Genomic DNA, 18,267 nt, shown 5'->3' on the forward strand with positions numbered 1-18,267 from the left:
TTGAAGTCATTTTGACACTCCAAAAGTAACAAAAACCGTTATAATACTCCTACACGTGCATTCTTTCCTCTCCATGCGAGATTTCAATTTTCATCAAGAATTTGGCAAGTTTCTCAGATATGTCTGTCGCAAAGTTCCGAACTCCTCGGAATGTATTTCATGCTTGTAGTCGAAAACGTCGCCGTAACTTCCACACAAAGTTCTCTGGAAGAGTAAGAACACGATTCGTTGAATAATACATTTCCACGATGAACTCCCCTTGTAATATTTTTGCTGTAGCGTATTTGTTTCGGAGTGAGTTATATGGAACGTGAGATATAATTTTCACAAAATATTTTATCGAAAGAAAAAATGAAATGCATGTTTCGGCACGCTACGTTTTACAATTCGGCTCAATCCCCGGAAAATTACTGAATCTGGGATTGCCGAAACTCGATTGATGGCTTAACATACCTGGAACTTGGAAGTATCGATTCTTGGTCATGGATTATGCAGATTGAGGAGGTTCGCGGTAGCTAACTGTGTTAATAGCGTTGGCGTGCATTAGACTCCGTGACTGTTATAAAGTGACAGTGTAAAGAAAAATGGAAAATTGCAAAAGATTGGAGTGAGCGGAAGTTGGCGTATTTAACACACGATAAAGTATATCGTTTGTAACTGTCGCTTTTTCTGTTGTTTTCTCTTACAAGTGTAATTTTTTCAGCTATTTTAACACATCTCGGAGATAGGTATTGTTCAAATATTTTTCCGTTTTCCTCCTGACATGCCGATACTCCTTTTATAGGTTGCGGACACTCACGTAAATCCCAGTCTAATTAGTTTGCTTACATTGCTGTAGTTAATAATGTGTACCTACAGCTAGACAACGACTTTAATCAAAGGTTGTAACAAGGTAAATATGTTGACTATTTATCTTGTCTACTGTAAATGCATGTAATAGAACTATATCGTAAATTAGTATTGCTTTCATATTGTTACTACAAATATTGTCCTTAAGCATAATGGTTATATTTATTAATATTAATGATTTTTATCTTACAGTAGTGGGTCTTGAGGTAGTTTATGCTACCGTTTTATGAGACAAAAATTTAACATTATTAACAAGTGACTGTAATGTAATATGACCATAGATTCTACTAATATGATTAAACGATTTTTTCCACCCCCTTATCTAAAATCTTGTTTAGCCAACGTAAATTTCAAATTGGTATCGGACATCGCACAAATAAAATGCATTATTTAATAGGTGTTAACAAATGGCTGCAAACTTTACTGAAACTGAAGACCTTTTCATAGGCCCTCCTTCGGAAATTAATTTGGGTAGCAAAAGCAGCAATACTCGTTTTTTAGACACTAGCTTCGCTTCGCTCATGATTAAATAAACTCACGCCTCAAGAGGCGTTTATGAAACTTGGTACATATTATACTACTTAAGATTAACTGAACTCACTTTAGATCCGTCTTATTCTGACTTTTACGTAAAAGCTACTTCTCTAAGGTAAATTTGTAAATCATAAGTGAGCGAAATGCCATTGTAAGCTAGTAAGATCTTGCTAATAATATAGCATTTCTCTCTCACGGATAACAGAAATAAGTATTATCTGTTTAATAAAACATTATTTTTGTAAAAAAAATAATTGATGTAATAATAATAATAATATTAATAATAAACACCGAAGAAATCCACACCCCCCACACAATAGATAAAATAATAAATGGGCTAAAACAAAAACAACTACATGGAAAATTCTACAAAGACTTAGAAGAAAATCATGTCAATAAGAAGATGTCATTGATTTGGTTAAAAAAATCAAGTTTGTATGCCGAAACAGAAGGATTTGTGTTTGCTATTCAAGACCAAGTAATCAATACCAAGAATTATAGAAAATACATCATCAAAGATCCGAACATAAAAAACGACTGCTGTCGCCTATGCAAAGCAAAACCTGAAACGATCCAGCACATAATCTCTTCTTGCAGCATCCTAGCACAAACTGATTACAAAGCTAGACACGACAACGCAGCCAAAATCATTCACAAAGAATTAGCAACACTTATGAACTTAATCGAAGATACGACACCCTATTACACTTACATTCCGTCTCCATTCCTTGAAAAAAACAAATACAAATTATACTGGGATCGCACAATACTTACAGACTTAAACATTACAGCTAACAGACCAGACATCATACTTATCAAAAAACACACGAACGAAGCCATTCTCATTGACATTGCTATTCCTAACACAAACAACATTATTCAAACATACGACACCAAGATTTCAAAACATCTACAATTATCGATAGAAATGAAATCCATGTTGAATCTTAAAAAAATTTCAATTCTACCCCTAGTTATCTCTAATGTAGGTGTAGTTCCAAATAGCTTAGTTGAGAATTTAAAGTCTTTGCATTTGAATGATTCAATAATTGTCAAAACTCAAAAAGCTGTTTTGTTAGGAACATGTCATATTGTTCGTAAGTTTCTTGAACAGTCTGATCATGTCAGTCAGATTAGATTAGCACCAGTAGGTCAGAGTAGTGTAGGTCACTTTTCATGTGATGCGCGGATAAATGGTCGGTAGTTACGCTGGACTTTTGGGGATGGGGTGAGATTAGAGAATAATAGCAGACTAATTTGTATGCTGTAATTCTAGAATCTCGAAAGTTGTTCTGTTAATCTAATCAATGCATATCATTACTTGGTCTTAGTACCCGTAATGATAGAAGTCTTGCCTGAATGCCGGTCATTTCCGGGTCAGTGGTGGGTCTTAATAATAATAATATATATTTAACCCAAGAACAAAATACAGAATGTCCAAGAAGGGTACCATTTAGGACACACTTTAAGATAATAAACAAGAAATTAATAAAAATATTATGCCTAATTAAAAAATTAAAGGAATACAATGCAATAAATAAATATACTAAATAAGTATCTAACTTACAGTAATACACGCATTTTAAGTGCTGTTGAAATATCAGAATAGAATTTTTTTTATTATTTAGAAAGATATCTGCAAATATTTGTAACTCATTATATAATGTACACATCAATAACATAGGTGAACTTTTATGCTGGTTAGTTCGTGCACTTGAACAATAAAAAGTTTTAACACAACGTATACCTAACCTAGGGACGTTAAAGTTTAACATCTCTAACAATTCAGAGTTGTCTATGTTGTTATGAATGATGTTATAACGATAATATATAATGTAGTTGTATTATGATTTATTTTGTAACTTTACAGACTTACACAATTACGAGTTAAAAAGAATTTATATTAGAGTATGATATTCAGACAGGTGGCTTTGTCAGATGGTCTATAGAATGTAATAGACAGTTGTATCCAACTCTTAATACAAGGACTTTTACTTGATGTTGAATATAACGAGAAACTGGATTCATTATAAAGCTGAAAATTTAAACTTTTTTCGTAATAATGTCGTCGACTATACAAAAATTGAAATTAAGTATCGATTGTGAATATATTGAACTTGACGTCAAATGTAAGATATATATAATAACACTGCTACACTTCGCTTTCTTGATTTTTGATGATCTGATGTTATAGTATTTCCACCGATAGATTAGCTGACAGAAAAGTCACCAAATAGACCGCTATAAAAGGTAGTGCCAAAGGCGCTTTATTTGAAATATAAAGAGATTTGAAAATAATGTAAAATTACTTTTAATAATAACACAATTTATTTCCAACAGACAATATTATCTATACTGGAACATACACTTCGAATAACATTGCGTACTTTATATTGAAGTAACAACCTCTGTAGAGCATCTTAAATTAAAATTTTCCTTCTTGAAAAATGAATACGCATTGGCAATCATTTTCTGTGCCACGATGTTGTCAACAACAGTCACATTGCACCGGGTTGAAGAGGGCTACAAAATATAATGATATACAATAATTGCACAGAATAAATCGACAACTCACTCTTGCGTAATTATGAATTTTATTCGTAATGTCTTCCGTGGAGTCCATATGAAACGTTTTTTGACACAAAAAACTTAACCTAAAATGTCCAAACTTCAGCCACTATACAAAAAACAGCACAAAGGTCTATAATATCATACCTAACAAATCAAAACAAGTAAAAAAACACAAACACTAAACGCGAAAAACACTTTTTAACTTTTTGAACCAAAATTTTAAATTAACGTCAATCAGCTGATCGACCAAAACACAGGTTAAACGAAACCGGCCAACTAGCGTAGGCATATAGGCGTACGAAATTCGTTGCGCGGGAAAAGGAACGTTGGTTGCCAACTTAAACTACAACTCTTTAACTGCTTTAAGCGTATAATGTTAGTATATTTTGGATTATCCGGTTGGCGATTGTGAATTCAAAATTTTCCAATCTATCGCTGGAAATAGTTTTTTTTTTTTTATACCATCAACAAATTTGTTCATTATAAATCAAAGCTAACTATAGTTTAATCAATATTTTTATGTAGTGTCGACTGGTGGTTTTTAAATTTCTGTCATGAAGTCTGGACTGAGTTCTTTACTCTGTTTTATACCTGTGTAAAGATGCAGTATCACTTTATATGTATTTTATTAAATGTCAAAGGACGCACAACAAATACCTCCCCCATCTGTGTAACTGCTTAATTTCTTATGTTTTTAAAGAATAAAACTCGCAATTAAAATAGAAAAATTTATTGTGGTTAAACATTATTTACATATAATTTGGATTCGGTATATGCACTGGCGGATCTGGAAAATTCCCGATTTCCAGGTGATTTCATCCGCCCTTCTGTACAGTGCGCAAATCATGTTTTCCCAAGTGGTTTAGAGAGGATATAATCAAACTTATCAAAGACCAGAGAGAAACATAAAACTCATTATTTATACAAAAGAACTAAAAAACTTGATTTTCAGAACTTTCAGAATGGAGAATGAGGTTCATTTTAATGAAATATCTTGTCTTATCCATATTTAAAACAATATTGAATATATATGATTCCAAATCTTTCCGAAATTACATCAAGTTTAAGGGTGTTTAGACGATCTCAACCAAATATGAGTCTCGATTCCGAAGGGACTATCATCAGTGTTCGTGACAAATTTCTACTTTCTTTGCTCAATATTTTACAACTGTTTTAAATATGTACTGATATTATTCTACACTATCGTTGTAATATGAATTAATTATTTTAATAAACTTCAAAATTCAGTCGAACAATTGGCAAATTTAATTCAGACATGAAATTGTGCTGATGACGAAAATATTGTTACTTTGAACGGGTGCTTTAAAATTGGGGTGGGTTAAACTCAACAATTTATTTGTTACTAACTCAAATTTACATGACTAACTATTACAGCGATTATGTATAAAATAAAATAATCCCCGCGCAACTTCTCTTGACTCAACTAGCTGAATAATCCTCGTCTCCGACGGTGGCCTCTATTTAAACGTATACATTCCTCTCCATGCTTCGAGGTTTTTCTGGGGCCGTCGCGACATCCGATTTCAGGCTTTCTTGTAGCGAACGCTACATCGCCGGCCGATGAGTCCTACTACATACTAGAAGACCCATATACGTTGTAGGCGTTAGAAAATACAAATCAGAATCATGCTACGCGCATGTTTCAGGTACCAATTTCAATATTTGCAGTGTATTACTAGGTACTATACGCTTAAAATAAAAAAAAAATTGAAGTGGGCTGATCTTGATTTTATCAATAAAATAATTGGTTCATTAATCAATGTTTTTGAATCTCCCTCTATGAACAATTCTAAATTAAAAGTAAGACTGTCAGAATTTACAAAATGCTGCGTCCATGGTTTATACGGTGTTCGTCGTTTATGAATTTCTAAAGTCCAACCTTCAGAATTTGCTAAGTACGGCTTCCATCATTATAACGTTGCAATAAATCCCGGGAGTCGGTGATGATGACGATGACGTGACGGTTCAGGTTTCGCTGATCTCAAATGGGGTTGTGGCGTACGTCAGCGCCGCGCCCTGAACCGACTACTGCAGGTCTTGGCGAAGAGATTACTTCAAGCCACTGAGGTTGGTTCTTTCTACGGGGACGGTTGTGCTGGTGCCAGCTTCCTCTTCGGGGAGGCTAAGATAAGAAGATTGTCGGATAAATAACACAACCAAGTAAGGAAGTAAAATCCGTTTAAGGGCTTCCTGCTGCCTCGGTTTCTCGCTGGATGAAGCTGTTTCGGATCTTGGGGAGGCGGCGACGCTGAAATGAGGGTTGGACAGGGACGGTACGCCGAAAATTTGCTTCGTTAGAACGTAGACATTCAGAATGTACAAAGTACTGGTCCGTTGTTATAAAATACGGCGTTGGTAAACACTGCTAACAAAAAATTTAAAAAATCTGGATCCCTAGGCTATAAAAATAAAGGCGGATTTATAAACGACGAATACAAAAATATGCTATTTTATGAAATTTAAATATTATTTACTATGTAACATTTTAACGTGACGTCAAGACATTCCCGGTGGTTAGAGTTGTACCATCTACACGATATTTCTACAATACATATAAAATTTGACAAAATCGGTTCACGACACAGACGACAGACAGAAAACAGACAGACCGAGTTGAAAGGCACATCTTTCCATGTTCTAGAGATCATGGAACCTCAAGAAAACATGAAATTAGCGTTCGCCGGATGGGCCCTGTTATAGTACAGATTGATTTTACCAGTTTTATGAATTTGCAATTTATTATTGACCCCTGGAATTTTTCCTTTTTTATGAACATCAGATTACATTATACCCACTTTTACTTCCTGGGCACGAGCGAAGGACCATTAGACAAATGGCTACTTTCACGTTTTCGCAACCTTTCATGACCCCAAGGATACGAAAAAATCAGTTTTCCGTTTCCGTATGTTTGTGTGGCATCTGGAGTGTGTCGTATGTCACGTATTGTCTGTCTATCGTCTGTTTATGTTGATTTTTACTTCCCGAGCGTAAGCAAAGGAAGTATTGTAATCGAGTCCGTCGGCCGACTCTCTACTTTTACGTTTTCTCGACCTTTCATGACCCCTAGAAGACGAAGAAATAGGTCTCCCATTTCCGTCTGTCTGTCCGTGTGTCCGTCTGTCCGTCTCTCCGTCTGTCCATCCGTCCGTCTGTCTGCCGTCCCGGATTTTTATTAGACAGATAATCTCCGAAAGTACTGGACCCATTGTTGTGAAATTTTGTAGTTATATTAGGAATATCACGTAGATGGTAAAACGCCAACCAAAATTTGTCTAATCATCCCCACCACTAATGTGATGACGTCACTTCAAAATTGTACATAGTAAATGGGTTTTAAATTGTATAAAATAATATAGTCCTAAACATGTAGTTTAGTTTAAAAAAAAATAAATTATAAAACAACATTTTGCAATTTAATTTTGAATCTGCTAATCCGAACGTTGTGAAATGTTGCAGATGTTTTAAGGCTATAAAGAGCATCATAAATCTTTACTCAAAATATATTTAGTTATCCCCTCCAAAAAATTGCTGACGTCAGCTCGAAAGTTTGCCGAATAAATCCTATCTAAACTGTACAAAATATGATGAGTCTGTACTTGTCATTTATCATTCCATTCAAATTTTTTCGATTTCCATATACAGGGTGGCTCAAAAAAATTAATGAATGCGTAAATTTATTTTATTGATTTACCCAGGAACTACAAAGACCGATTGTTGCCAAATTTTATATATATATATATATCCATTTTTATTAGACAAGTAATCTCCGAAACTATTGGACCAATGGTTTACAAATTTTGTATGTATATTAGGAATTTCATGTAGATGGTTTAATGCTAATTAAAATTTGGCTAATCATCCCCACCACCAATGAGATGGATGACGTCATCACCAAAATTTATAATAAAAAGTTTTTTGAAATTGTACAAAATGAGATACTCCTGCACTTGTGGTGTGTGAATTCGTGTCAAATTTTCACCCTAGACTTTCAGCATTTTTGGAAAAAATTCAACACTGAATAACAATATTTTCCTATATAATTTTGAAATTACAGAACCGATTGCTGTGAAATCTTATACTCTAAATATTTTAAGGTTATCGTAATTATAGTAAATCGCTAAGCAAAATTTATTCGTTTATCCCCTCTCAAAAAATTGATGACGCCATCTCAAAATTTTGCCGAATAGGTCCTATCTAAAGTGTGCAAAATATGGTAAAGGTATACTAGTGATTTATCATTGTATTAAAACTTTTTAAATTTCTTATACAGGCTGACTCACAAAACTTAATGAATGAGTCAATTTATTTTATTGATTAAATCGGGAATAGCTCACTCCGTTTTCCCGAAAATTTGAAAATGAACGATTCTGTGTAAACATACTTACAAACAATGAAGAACAATATAGCTTCACGATAGCAGTAAATTTATCGCTACTAATAATTTATTTGTGTACACTAAAGACGTTTTAACAACTAAGGAAGAAGGCTTTGTAGCATAGTGACTTTCACTTTAACATTTATTACCCAAAACACTCAAAATAAAAAACATTTTGCCGTTCACAACCCACGTTGGCATTATCTAGACCAGCGGTTCCCAAACTTTTTTGACTGTGGAACCCCTGGAGACAAGTTTAAATTTTACTGAACCCCAAGATTCGTTCCCTTAAACTTAAGTTTATAATAGACTTTTAACTAATAGATACGAATATAAAAAATGCAAAATTCTTGTGAAAATTTTTGGAAACAAAAATTTAAAAAATTAATACACATATATTTTATTTATTATTAATGTGAGGAATGAAACTGTTTACAAGTTTTGGCAATAAGGTTTTCAAAGTAAACCTTTAGATCCGATAACTGGACCCTCAAATCTGATGAAGCAGTTAGTCTGTTGAGATATTTGTTTTTTCTATATATATATGCTGAGAATCCTGCTTCACAGCGATAGAAACAAAGGGTAGCAAAACTCTAAAAGCTTTTTCGGCCACTCCTGGAAATTCTAATTTAAGTCCAGTCCAAAAGTCACTCAGGGGCATTGATTGAAATTTTATTTTCAAATCAGAAGAGCACTGAATTTCAAGCAGACTTTCACAGTCCTCCATTGAGAACATGGACGGTTTGTTTGCAGTCATCTGATAAGAAAATGGATTTTGCACCCATTGGACATCATCGGCTTCAGTAGTGTCAGGAACATATTCTGATAAGGAAGTCGAAAGTCCCGTTAAATGGTCACAAATATTTATTTCTACGTCTCTGTTGAGACTTATTTCGTTTTCTGTTAAAAATAATTTAACACGGGAAAATAACTGGCATTTTGATTATTAATACATGACTCCAAAACAAAAATTTTTTTTCAATGCTGATATTTTGTCTCTCATAATAAAAACTGTTGTTGACTTTCCTTGCAAAAACAAATTCACCTCATTCAATTTGCTAAATATGTCAGCAAGATAGGCCACTTGCATCAACGACTTCTCATCACATAGAAATTCAGCGTATTTCACAGACGGGGATGAATAATCATTAACAAAAAAATTTTTAAGTTCATTGCGTAACTCAAAAATTCTCGTTAGAACCTTACCTCTTGAAAGCCATCGGATTTCTGTGTACAGAAGAAGTGATTGACTGTTCATGTCTTCACAATTTATTTTAAAAAGTCGCGATTGAAGTGGTCGAGATTTTATAAAGTTTACAATCTTGACAGCATTGTCCAGTACATTTTTTAATTCATCAGGAATTTTTTTCCCGACAAGAGCGTGTCTATGTAAGACACAATGGCTGCTCGAACAATTAGGTGCCACATTTTTTATTCTTGACACTACTCCTTTTACTTTGCCTACCATTGCGGCAGCTCCATCGGTACAAACATTGATACACTTGTGCCAGGTAAGATTATGTTTAGAAACGTAACTATCAAGTATTTTAAAAATCTCTTCACCAGTGGTTTTCGTTGCTAAGGAGGTACATAAAAATAAATCTTCTTCAATAGAAGATTCGAAATCATATCTAACAAAAACGAACAGTATCGACAGTTGTGCAACATCTGTACTTTCGTCCAGTTGCAAAGAACTACATTTTTGCAATCTTTGCAGTAATTCTTCTTCAATATGTTCAGAAATTTTGTGAATTCTATTAGACACAGTGTTATTTGAACATTGAACCATGGCAACTTTCTGTGCAGCTTCTTCTCCTAGAATACAAGTAACTACGTCGGCCATGCACAGTTTGATTAAACCTTCTGCAGTGGTATGAGGTTTCCCAGTACGGGCAATTCTGTAACTAAGTAAGAAAGATGCTTTTGTTGCATTTTCGTGGTCTGTTTTTACATATTTCTTTAAAAGTGTTTTCCCAGCATGATGACTTTCTTTCTGTCTTTTGAAGAACAACATGTCTTTGTCTTTTAAATGCGGATGGTTGGTATCCAAATGACGTTTCAGTTTTGCTGGTACCAAAGAGCTGTTTCCCAGAACTTTGCTGCAAACATTGCCTTGTCCATCCGGATGTTCTGCATTACCAACCGGAATAAAACCGAAAGATAGATAAATGTCGTCGTACTTTCTTTTTTTCGAAAACTTCGAATGTAGCTCCTTCGTATCACAATCCATTGTTGATGCTCCCTAAAATGCGTAAAACACAAACCGGTAAAAAATGACATTTCTGAGCTATACTCCCGTCTCCTACTATTCATTTGGCAGAAACTACTTACGGAAGAACTCGGCAAACTTTGACAAATACCTTCCTTTTGTATTGGTTCTGTGACAGTATTGCCTTGCACTTGTTCTTTGTGGTGATCAGTTGGTTCCAAAGCAGTTGATTTAGCCGCAGATAATTGGCCCGTCTTAAGCCGCCTATCCATAATCACAACGCTGGTGTACAACAAGCACTCAACAACTCAAGGCATTAATTAACGTCACTGTTATCAAATCATAGAATCAGGGAACTTTTGGAACAAATATGTAAGTTTGAACAGAGCTATCGTGTGAGTGCTTGCGATTGTTGGTGCCGAAAACATTCTCTGTTTATTCGATTAACAGGAAATGTATTCAGAAAAACAAATGTCTTTTCTGAGAACTATTCACAATACGAATTCTACGAGTCGTTATTGCAATTTTTTATGACTACTTAGACTCAATTTTTCGAGGAACCCTGGGACGGCTTTCGCGGAACCCTAGGGTTCCGCGGAACACACTTTAGGAATCGCTGATCTAGACATAAGTAAATGTAAATACCCTGTCAATTCGCTCCATTTTGTGTAGATAATGCCAACGTGATTGAGGAAACGCGTCGACCAAAATTTGTTGTTTTTTTTTGGTATTTTGGAGAATAAACGGTACAGTATTATTACGCACCGTGTGGTAAAAAAATCCTTATACTGACTTTAGTTAGGTTTTTGTCAGCATCAAAAATACTTTACGTGCTTTGGGATACAAGATCCACTATTAGTTTGGATGAATTTACAACAAATCGAGTGCAAACCTTCTCTGCCATGATTCTTCCTCGGATGTTTTTATTGCAAAAAGAGGGTTTTCAAGGATCAAAGTTAGAACTTTCTTTATTTTTGCTTTTTATTAATGAGGTTGAAAACATTTTTAAGCATGTCTCGTTATTACTTTTTGCCGACGTTTTGAAACTGTTTCTGAGAATCAGTTTCTTTGGTGATTATATGAACTTGAAAACTGAATTTGATAATTCTGTAATTTTGCGCTGGTGTCATAATGGTTAGACCTTAATTTCCTAAATTGTAATTATTTATATACATTTTAAATTTAGCTTTATCTATAGTAGAAGTTTCTAGAATCAGTTAAGAACTAAATAAATGGATTTTTGGAATTGGTATTTATAAAATAACAATAAAATATTATACCAATTCCAAAAATTTTAATACAAAATTCAAATTCCTTCCAGGAATTCTCTTTGAACTCAATGACCAGTGGCATCTTTAGAAAAAGCAATTTCAACGTCTTTATTTTGGAGGTTCAAATTTGTGCAAAATTCTTATTCGAACACTCAATTGATGCTCACGTTGTGTTATTTTCAGTGTACGTGGTTCAACAGTCACGCAGTCGACTGGATCTACCAGGGCCCCACTCTGGCAATCCTCCTCCTCAACTTAGCCTTCCTTCTCGCTATAATGTGGGTGTTAATTACGAAACTTCGATCCGCCAACACCGTGGAAACGCAACAATACCACAAAGCTGCAAAAGCCCTCCTCGTACTTATGCCCTTGCTCGGCATCACCTACGTGATCACCATGTACGCTCCAACCCCTGACAAAAAATCGGAAATGATCTTCGAATGCGTGCGGGCGGTCCTTCTCTCGACACAGGTAAGTGCAACTACTCCATAAGGAAGTAAAGTAGAAGTGATAATTGGCGATAATAAAATTAAAAGCCTCCGCTCATTTCATCCGTCCTCTAATTATAGTTTGTTATCGGAAGTGGCAAAATTTCATTATATCTTCACGAGATCGATTTTGTGTTTGATAATTAATTGTGGAGTGGGTTTTTGAAATATTAAAAAGTTTTAAGGAACAGTGGATCGGATGCTGGGGTTAATAAAATGAGATAATGCTGTAGCTCCTAGAAAGAAGAGGTTTTGTTTACTTTCAATTAATTAATTGGGGAAGTGCGAGTTCTTTATGGTGAAGCAAGCTTTGACTGGTAGGAGTGACAGATGTATGTGTTAATTAAATGTTGATTTTATGATCAAAGGAACGTGGGGACTGTAAACTCGCATTAGTGACTGGTTTTCCAATTAGTAATATGTCTGTTCAAAGAATGATTTTTTGATTTATTTCGTTACGGAAGGAGCAGAGAAAACTGGCTCTAGTCACAATTCAGTGCGGTAACAATTAGGGTTGCAGAAAACCTGCAATTCCGTATTCTATGATCCGTAAAAGAATGAAATTACGCCACTAATTAGTGTCAGTTTTGATGTTTGCAATTAAAAATCCAGCTTTTGGTTCATTGTAGGACTCTTACATTAATTGACAACTCCATTAGTTGCCCTCTTTGTTGCAGAAGTATTATATTACGAGATATTACCCCAATAATCCAGCTGGAAACATTTACTCGATTGTACTTAACCATGGCCATCTTAAAGCCGAACTTTTCTTCGGCTTAATCACGTTTGTCTCATCCTCGTCCTAAGATTAAGCACTCATCGAACAAATGTTTTATATCTTTCAGTTCCCCTCTTCGCAAATTAAATAAACCCTTAACTGGCGAAACCTGACTTAAACCCGAAATCAACGTCCACACACGCAACGTCTAATTCCTAATAACTACCTTCTTATCTCCGGAAAAGGGTCACGTTGCAGCTTGTGTAGTTCCGTTTCCATAAAGCTCGCAGAACAAGCCGTATGAATTTTTGAAAAGGAAGCTCTCTGATGGATTTCTTCAAAGGCGCAGTTTAAATGAAATTTTTATTTATTCATTTAAGCAACTGATATCTTCCTTTGAGGAGTCCGTTATGACGTTAGAATCTCTAAAGTATAGCGTTAAATTTTAATTCGTTGACAACAAGAAAAGGGCTATTTTTAAAAGTGTCGTCTTACAAGTTTTACAGAATCTGGTTCGTATACATATTTTCTGTAATAGCTTGAAATGGAGTCATTACAAATTCAATTTTTTCGGCGGAAAAGCGACTTTAATGAGGACGGAATAAACACAGATACACCAGGACTTTACGTGAATTATTTGCTAAAAATGTTTACCTAGACAGCAACTTTGCGGATAAATTAGCTAATCTGTCCCGGGAGATGCGTCCCATTAAAAGCGAGACGAAATATTGCGGCGCCAGGACCGGATTTAAGACTGTGGACTTGCGAGATAATCTGTTTTGATTTGAAAGATGAGGAAAGCCAGAATGGGATCAAAGGGGGTAGACATTCTGCAGAGGTTCTTGTAGGAGGGTTAATTTGGTCGATAAACAAGGGGGAACAATTGATAGCTGTTGTAGGGAATTGCTAAAACCAATTGCTGAACACTTACATCAACGCCATATTCTAGTAATCGTTTGTGTATGGCATACCTGTTATTGTTCAAAGGGCAAGAAAGTTCTGCATAAATTTAAAATTAAATTCGTTTTTTAATAACATAAAAGTATTCATAACTTAAATAAGTTGTGTAAATTGCAGTCATAAACAAGACAAAATAAACTGAGTTTAATATCTTTGTGGATATTTAAGTAACCTTGGCTGTATTGAGGTCTGGTGAATACGTATATAAACACAATTTGTCTGTTTATGCCTTCCAAATAACTGATGACGTCACTTCACGAATTTTTAAATACATCTCACTTTAAATTTGCAGTTTAATGTTTTCCTTTACCTGTGATGTTAAATTTAGGTAAAAATTTTTTTACTAGTACTGAAAATTGATATTAGAACTTTATTAAAATTTAGTAACGTACTAACATTTCCAAAAAATCGGTAAAGTCATCTCAGAAAAGGCTTTGAGTTACTATTGCAATTGTACGTATCAAAATAGATGATGCCATTTCAAGAAAATATTACATAAATTCTGAGAAAATTGCGCCCCAACATGTTCTACTTGTTGCTTTGAGGAAATGGAGGATGTTCCGTGTGGATAACTTTACATTTTTTTTTTAATTATTACCAAATCCTCCCTTTAAAGCACCAAACTCTCTAGTTACGTGTACTTCAAAGGTTAATACGAAAAATTCCCGCTAAATTAAAAACTCAGCCCTCGAAAATTAAACAGAAGAGAAGTATTATGCGGGCGAGTCGAGCGAAGTTACCCACAAAAATTACAAGAAGAAAATTCCAGAGACATGCTTCATTAAATTAACAAGAGCTAACAGCACACGGAGCATTTATCTTTACTTTATCAGTAGTTGATTTAATACGATGAATTTCTTTAGAGTCGAGCTTGCACAGCTTCCAAAGAGAAGAAAGCGTAAGTTTGTTTGAATGTGCTTTCTGCATGAAGAATTTGATAACAATTCTCAGCGTACAAAGCTTCGCCTTTTATCCAACGTGTTGATAAAGTAAGCGCCGTTCTACTTTTCATAACAAAGTGATTAATAGCTGAAACATTCGAACCTGGTCAACAATTTTCGAATTTTGATCTACCGGTACGGAAAAATTGCGTATTGATGATTTATTTGTGGATGTTCTGAAAGGCATCACAGAAAGCGCCAACAAATAGAGAAAAGCTTTGAGGTTTGATTTTTTACGCTGTTATTGTTGAAGCTTTGCTCTTGACAAATAAATTGATTGAAATCAATACGTTATAAAAAAATTCTTTCTCTAAAAGCGGAGTCTGGGTAATTTTATTGTTCTTCCATAATACGGGCTTTCATAATTTAATAACTAATTTGAAAATGTTAAACGGACTGGTTGTCTTTGAAAATACTCTCTGTTGACTTTCCATTACCACGTGATAAATGCGCCTGCTAAAACGCGAACGCTCCTGTGAAAAATGAAAATTAATTGTAAAGTAATTCGTTTCAATAATGTGTGTTTAAACTTCCGTTAGTTCCTGCTAAGCGAAAAAACAACTTAACAATCTCAACCACTTTTCATCCCTTTTACAGGTATTTATAACCCCCTGAACGTCTCCTTATATCGTCAGCCAGCCAAATATAATCATCCCGCTTTGAAAATAATGAAAAAATCCGGCCCTTACCCAACAAAATCCACGAAAGCTTTGTTATTAAAACTTTTCCCCAACTAACGCTCACAAGGAAAAATTAATTATCTGTGAACAAATCTAATTTCCGCTATTAAAAAGGTTTTTATTGGAGTTGTGCCGCTTAAAAACTAATAGAACTTTCGTCATCTCGGAAAAAAGAACAAAACAACTCTTGCAAAAGTGTGGTTGGAAAATCGTTCTCCCAAATGGGAAGGTTCGTATTAACCGGATTATAATTCGATGTCATTTGTAAGTAGTTTCTTAACGACTTTAGTAATCGTAGAGATTCGTACAAAGCACTCATACAAATTATATCTTCTGTCTAACCCGGTTTCTAAAGCTCAAAGTTCACTTGCATAATGTATTAAAGCGGGGTCTTGCATACTTAATTTGGTGTGTACATACGGGGGGAATGAGGCGCTGCTTGAAAACATGACCATTGCTGGAAGGTTTATGCTAGAGGTATAAACTTTGCTAAATTAAGCTTGAATATTAAAGATGTAGGTCCGAAACGACATTCATTTGTAATGGTTATTTTTAGAGAGAATATGGCCAAGCTCTTCTTGCTTTGAAGTAATTTCCATCTATAAGTCTTTGAGTATTAAACAAAACATTTTCATGTGGTAACATTACAAATGCAATACGCGTGCTACAAATATATCAGACTTAGTAATAAACGTAATAGGTATTACTGAATTTCATGTTGGTGTAAGCTGGACATTAGTGTGCTTTTCTCGTCTTATTGCAATTAGTTAATTTAGATTCAGTGAAAATGTCAATTAATGTGACACAGATCAGGCAATGACATGAAATTAATTAATTGCATTATATTTCGATCAAATTTTAAGTCAACCGCAAAGCAATTTTCATGCAGAAAAGAAAGAAAACGAACAGAGCGCAAAAAACGTTAAAAAAACGCGAGTTTGAGCAGTAAAATGAGTTGGAATATATTAACATTTTTCTCACATTTTCTGCTTCAAATATATTTTCAAATTAGAAATGCAAAATATGGAATGCAAATTATAACCTGCTGTAAACTTTTACATTTGATCGTGTTTTAACTGTCACTGGGTTTTTTGACCCAGCGCATCCACCATTATTTGATTGCCATGTGTTACTGCGTATTCACACTGTCGCTTAATATTTTCGGCAGTTGCGTTTATGGCATTTTTATTACAAAAAATTCCGACAAAATTAATCCTGTTTTTTATTAATGCTTAATAGGATATATATACACAATAATAATTATTAAAAGATATTAGGATGTGGAAAGGATTTGGCACATCAAAAATAAAGCTATTTTTCGAAATATTGGTAGATTGCTGATTACAACCAAATTAAGTTTAATTATACAAAAAGAAAACACGATGCAGAAACTCCACTACGTAAATGAAAATAGATTTTAGCAGTTTTGGTGCGGTTTTTGCTTAAATGTTTCGGTAAAAGTTTGTCTTGTTTTGTTGGTGTTCGGCTCAAAGCTGCTTTTAGCCGACAGTGACATTAATTTAACAGATATGTGTATTTACATTTTTTGTAAAACGACGCCCCGAATTTAATTAATGAAATTACCACCCTTAGAAGTGAGGAGTAATATGAATAATTAAATGTGTTATCCCTTTTTAAATTATCACCCGAATGAAATTGGTTATGTTGTTCATTCTAAAATAGGATGTGGTTTTAGTAACAAATTTCTCCTAAATCTAAAAAAATTGCACGTTAAAACAAAAAATTTCGTTTATTTTTAGGTCATAAAACTTTGGAATATAATTGTGGACAACTCTGCCATTTTATAACTCGACGATAAAACTTCATTATTTTTAAAATAATTTTATTTCTTCCTGAGGTGCAATTTTTATCTTTATTTTGATGAACCGTTTTTTGTATGCTACTTAATTTCATCTCTATTTTATCATAAACTTCCCAAAGGAATTATCAGCAATTAAGCTTTGTCGTGTTGATCGCCCCAACAACCCTTACTGTAACAGGCTCACTATCCGCATCATTAATATTACAACAACTCCACCCATCCCTAGCCACTCATCCAATTTGATTTAGCAATCGAATGAAGAGACTAATTTTCCACCACCTATAGGCCATTTGATGGCTACACACAGGCCACTAAACCCTAAACCAACATTTGCTTTAGTGCAATTCTAATGCACTAAACGTGCTCGATCGGACATTTCTATTCACCGTAATCGTTGTGTGAAATTTGCTAGGTTGACCGTTGTTCTATTCTACTATCTTAAACACAAGAGACAGAATAAGAAAATAAAATACTCAGGTGGACTCGTCCGTCTACTGAGTCCTTTTATTGGTGTGTTCTTCTCAAAGTATTTCGATTATAAGCGCACCATTATGAATGAGTGTTACTAATTTTTTCTTTGTTAGTAACTAATAATGAAGAAAATGACGTGGTGACCAAATAATAAATTAATGTGCTTAAAAGAAACGAATAATACGAACTTGACAACCATTAAATTTAAAAAAATATAGATAAACGCATTATAAATCTCAGAGATTTATGTTCAGAGGAAGCAATGGCCTCAATATGGTCTACAAATGTGAATATTTCATAACTCTGAGTCGAATAGTAGCTGACCGTTTATATTATGTGAGCAAGAAACGGAAATTA

General features: G+C 34.3%; 1 protein-coding gene across 6 annotated transcripts in view; it reads left to right on the plus strand.

Annotated features, from left to right (window-relative positions):
* The window catches only part of LOC135143784 (diuretic hormone receptor-like), a 136,608-nt gene that overhangs the window by 103,568 nt on the left and 14,773 nt on the right, over positions 1-18,267 (plus strand). For all 6 annotated transcript variants that reach the window (XM_064075726.1, XM_064075739.1, XM_064075742.1 and 3 more), the window contains exon 8: positions 12,014-12,301. In XM_064075726.1, the coding sequence (XP_063931796.1) occupies positions 12,014-12,301 (288 nt within the window). The remainder of the gene's footprint in view (positions 1-12,013; positions 12,302-18,267) is intronic.

The sequence above is a fragment of the Zophobas morio genome, unplaced genomic scaffold (assembly GCF_036711695.1).
Source record: "Zophobas morio isolate AGI-343-1 ecotype UQ-CSIRO unplaced genomic scaffold, CSIRO_AGI_Zmor_V1 ptg000004l, whole genome shotgun sequence".
NCBI lineage: Eukaryota > Metazoa > Arthropoda > Insecta > Coleoptera > Tenebrionidae > Zophobas > Zophobas morio.